The sequence below is a fragment of the Sesamum indicum genome, linkage group LG16 (genome assembly GCF_000512975.1).
Source record: "Sesamum indicum cultivar Zhongzhi No. 13 linkage group LG16, S_indicum_v1.0, whole genome shotgun sequence".
In the NCBI taxonomy this organism is placed as follows: domain Eukaryota; kingdom Viridiplantae; phylum Streptophyta; class Magnoliopsida; order Lamiales; family Pedaliaceae; genus Sesamum; species Sesamum indicum.
Window position 1 is genome coordinate 113,709 of NC_026160.1, and position 3,961 is coordinate 117,669.

The 3,961-nt window shown below is 29.9% G+C and overlaps 1 protein-coding gene across 1 annotated transcript; it reads right to left on the reverse strand.

The window, feature by feature from the left end:
- LOC105178444 lies at positions 743 to 1,562 on the reverse strand. The gene is made up of 2 exons (XM_011101911.2): positions 1,188 to 1,562; positions 743 to 1,118 (listed from the first exon to the last, which is right to left on the reverse strand). The coding sequence occupies exons 1-2, from the start codon at positions 1,292 to 1,294 to the stop codon at positions 995 to 997; spliced, it is 231 nt and encodes a 76-aa protein (XP_011100213.1). The 5' UTR covers positions 1,295 to 1,562; the 3' UTR covers positions 743 to 994.

The following is a 3,961-nucleotide window of genomic DNA, read 5'->3' on the forward strand; positions in this document are numbered from 1 at the left end:
TTATATTTATTCTTTTTTAATTAATAAAATATATATAATTAAATTTGGATAGAAGTAGTTTTATGGGCTAGTTGTATTCTTTTCGCCAACTATCATTTTCTTGTCTTCAGGGCTACCACCTACTCTCTGCTTTTCCCCTTTCCTACTTTGAAATAATTTTTCTAAAAAAATGTAATGTCTGAAGGATAAAAAGTACATTTACAATGTATAGATCATTACGGTCTTTTGTATAATTATATAAATAAAAAAAATTGCAATATTGGTCACAAAATATAAGATGATTTGCAATATTAGTCCCATACTTCTTGAAATAGTTAATATAATCTCACACGTTGAGAAATCATTGCAAAGTTAGTCCCAAGATAAAAAAAATTACAGTACTTTAGATTAACTTTGCAACATTTGGGACTAATTTTTCAAAATTTTTATAAAATGTGGGACTAATTTTGCAACTTTTTACTAAAAGTGTAGCACTAATATTGCAACGATAGGATTAACTTTATAATGTCTTCCTAAAGTGTGGGACTAATTTTGATTATTTCAAAAAATATGAAACTAATTTTGTAAATCGTCCTATATTTTGGGACCAAAATTACAATTTTTTCTATAAAAATTATACCTGACAGTCAAAGTAGGGATAATTTATTTAATAATATTGAAGTTTATGAGGAAGGTCCCTGTAATTATACAAAATAGATGAGTGATTTGTGTTAAGAGTGGAGGAGTGCAAATATAAATATAATTATCCATAAAAATAAATCAATCACTGAACTAAGAACAGAATGGGTGAAAGCAACAAACCAAACCGAAGATCTACCTCTATACACATACTTAATTATTTTATGCCAATAATTAGAACTTAACAAGCAATTCTTCAGCAGTAGATCAAACCAAGCAGGAAATGAAATGTCAATTATCAGCTAAAGAAAAAATCACAAAAAATATTACAAGAAATCAAGAAGAACAGAGAGAGAGAGAGAGAGAGCAATTATTCTCAACAGGGGATCTGAGAAGTAAACCATGACATGACATGAATAGGGGCTTTGATGAGCTCCAACGCTAGCTCCACCAACACCGTCACGCACAGACAACACGGGCATATGCAGCTCAACAACAACCTACACACACACACATAGATGAACAAAAATTGAGAAAAAATGAACATCGATTTGGATTTTGGGACTGACCCGACTATCCAGACGGCGATGCCGACGATGGAGATGATGAGGGAAAGCAACGCGAAGGGGAGACCCAACAGGAAGCCCAAAGGCCTGCAATCTCCGTCGCAGCACATGCCTCGCTTGATCTGATCGATCTCTCTCTGAATTTTTTAGCTGAATTCGATTTTTAATTTCTGGGTTTCGTGTGTCTTTTGCTGATTATTGTCGTGAGATATTTCTGGAGAGAGTGGAGTTGTGTGTGTGTGTGTGTGTGTGTGTGTTAACAGGGGAAAAGAGAAGAAGAGACACGTCTATTTGCTTATAATGTAAGGGACAGTGATGTATAAGTGGTGTTTGCTGCTTATTGTTTACCAGCAAAGGGTAAGGATTGTTTCTTATCTTATTCTCTCATCCTAAATTTGAGGATCAAATCTGATTGATATCCAATTTTAAATGAGATTTCTTTTTTTGAATTTTTAATTTTATGAAAAAGTAATATTTAAAAGTCAATTGTATAAGTATATTAACTTGAGAGCGCTATCGAAATTTTTAGAACAACTGAAAAGCCGTTCAAGTATAATTTTACTCTGATAGAAGATTTTGAGTTTGTGAACTCTATGCTTAGGGTCGTACGGATGTAAACTCAGCCCGGTCCAGATCCTGAGTATATGCATAACTATCATAACCGTCAAATCAAATTGAATTATTTTACTTTAAACCATACAATTCCATCATGTCTATAAATATATACCATCTGGATACTATATGTAATTTACTCTCTCAATCTTATCCTCCAAACCACGTTACGCATTGAAATGTTGGAGGACTATAACCGATACCTTTCTAGTGTTACTTTTACTGAATTATGGTTGTAGGATATTTTGGGGATTTGAATTCAAATTTGGACCTACAAGACTTATAAAATTTCATTTGAATTCGAACTCAAAATTGAAGTCATATAATATTCATTTTTTACATCCCTTTTTGTTAGAATTTAGACTAAAAATATTAATATTAGCAAAATAAATTACATAAATTTCTAATTTTGCCCATGATTTAATATTTATGGAGGGAAAATATAATGGTGTTAACATCAATCTATATATATTCTACATTTAGCTTGTTTAAAGTATAAAAATATACCTTGGGCTACTACATGAGGAGCAAAACTGAAAATTCATATACTTGTTTTTTTTTTGCTTACATCAGTATTTTTCATCCAAACCCTAACGGAACAGGGTCATGTGTAAATCAAAAAATTTTAGAGGGGAGTAAGTGTAATTTCAATTTTTTTTTGAAAAAAAGTATAATTTAGTATTTTCAGAGGGAGTGTAAGTGTAATTAACCCTTCTTTTAAAGTCAATTTATTTTTTTCATTTACGAATGTTTGTATAAAATATGTTTTCAAAAATACGTAATGTAATTGTACCTGAATTATTAACAGGATAAAATTATGTCCTTTTGTATTCATGTTCAAATATTCATTTACTTTTTTAATTAATTAAATAATTTACTAGGTATTAATACAAAAATAAAAAAGGCATTTTGGTTTCTTTTTCTAAGAATTGAAAGTGGGTATTGGTAGGCTGTCAGTTTCTTGAATTGTTAAATTGGAATAAAGTCTCTTTTTCCTCTCATCCTTACTTTGCATTTGTTCTCTCCTTTTCTGCCTCTCTTTATCTTTTTCCGGATTCACTGTGAAAGAATTATTTATTTGAAATGTTGGAAGTTGTCTCACCCATTATCAGAAACTCTCTTATAAGATCAATTATTGAAGTGGGATAATAATTTTATTGGTTAATAATTATTGGTAATTAAGATGAGTTCATGTATTTGAATTTAATTAATTGATATGTTAGTTTCTTTAATATAGATTTTTTTTTTATTTTTTACAATTAGTAGTGATGTGTTGATGAACAATTTTATGTTATTATTTCATAAATTTTGAAGTTGAATTTGAGGTTGATAGAATTACACCATTTGATATAACACTAAGGTATTAATTGGCAAAAAGGAAATAACCCGCTATGGTATTGCAAATGAGCAAATTATTTTTTTATAAAAAAAAATAAAAATATACTTCCCTATGTTTTTAAAAATACAGCAATTGACCTTCCTGTATTTTTAAAATGAAACAATTCACCTCCTTAGACAGGCATGTAAAAGTTGCTCTATCTTAAAATACATAGGGATGTCAATTACTATGTTTTTTTTTTTTTTTTTCATAGGAAGGTAATTTGCTCATTTGTAATATCACATAAAGTATATTGCATTAAACCCCATATTAGTTACTATTTGAAGTTTTTATTTGAGTTATTGTCTGGTTCAATTTTTTTTTTCTTTTTTGAGTGAGTTAGTTTCAATCACTAATAACAACCGATATATTAATTATCAATCAAATATGTATAACTAATTTTACTGTTCCCTAGGGAATATCCCATCAGCTTGGGCTTAATCTCCTACAGGGGTATTTGAGTTCAATCTATGGTATTTTTTTCCCCCCATTAATTTCAGAAGGATCAGTGCTGGTTCTCCAATTACTCTTTAAGCGGCTCAAACCTATGATCAAAATCATGGATGCAAGGTGCTCTTGCCAATAGGCCACCAGAATTCAATTTGTGGTGGTTGCATAAGTGTGCAAGAGAAAAATTAATTAATAATTACTATTAAATTAGAACGTGAAAATTGAATCCATGACCTTATGTTCGTAGGTTTTCTATTCTAATTAAGGTAGGCCCATTAACATTTTGTTTGCGTAAATTTAAATCTGAGTGATTTTATTTTAAAAAAATATCTTGTCG

Coding starts and splice junctions, on each gene's coding strand:
- LOC105178444 (XM_011101911.2), bottom strand. CDS start 1,294: ATGTGCTGCGACGGAGATTGCAGGCCTTTGGGCTTCCTGTTGGGTCTC. Junction 1,119..1,187: donor ATCGCCGTCTGGATAGTCGG/GTCAGTCCCAAA, acceptor GTGTGTGTGTAG/GTTGTTGTTGAGCTGCATAT.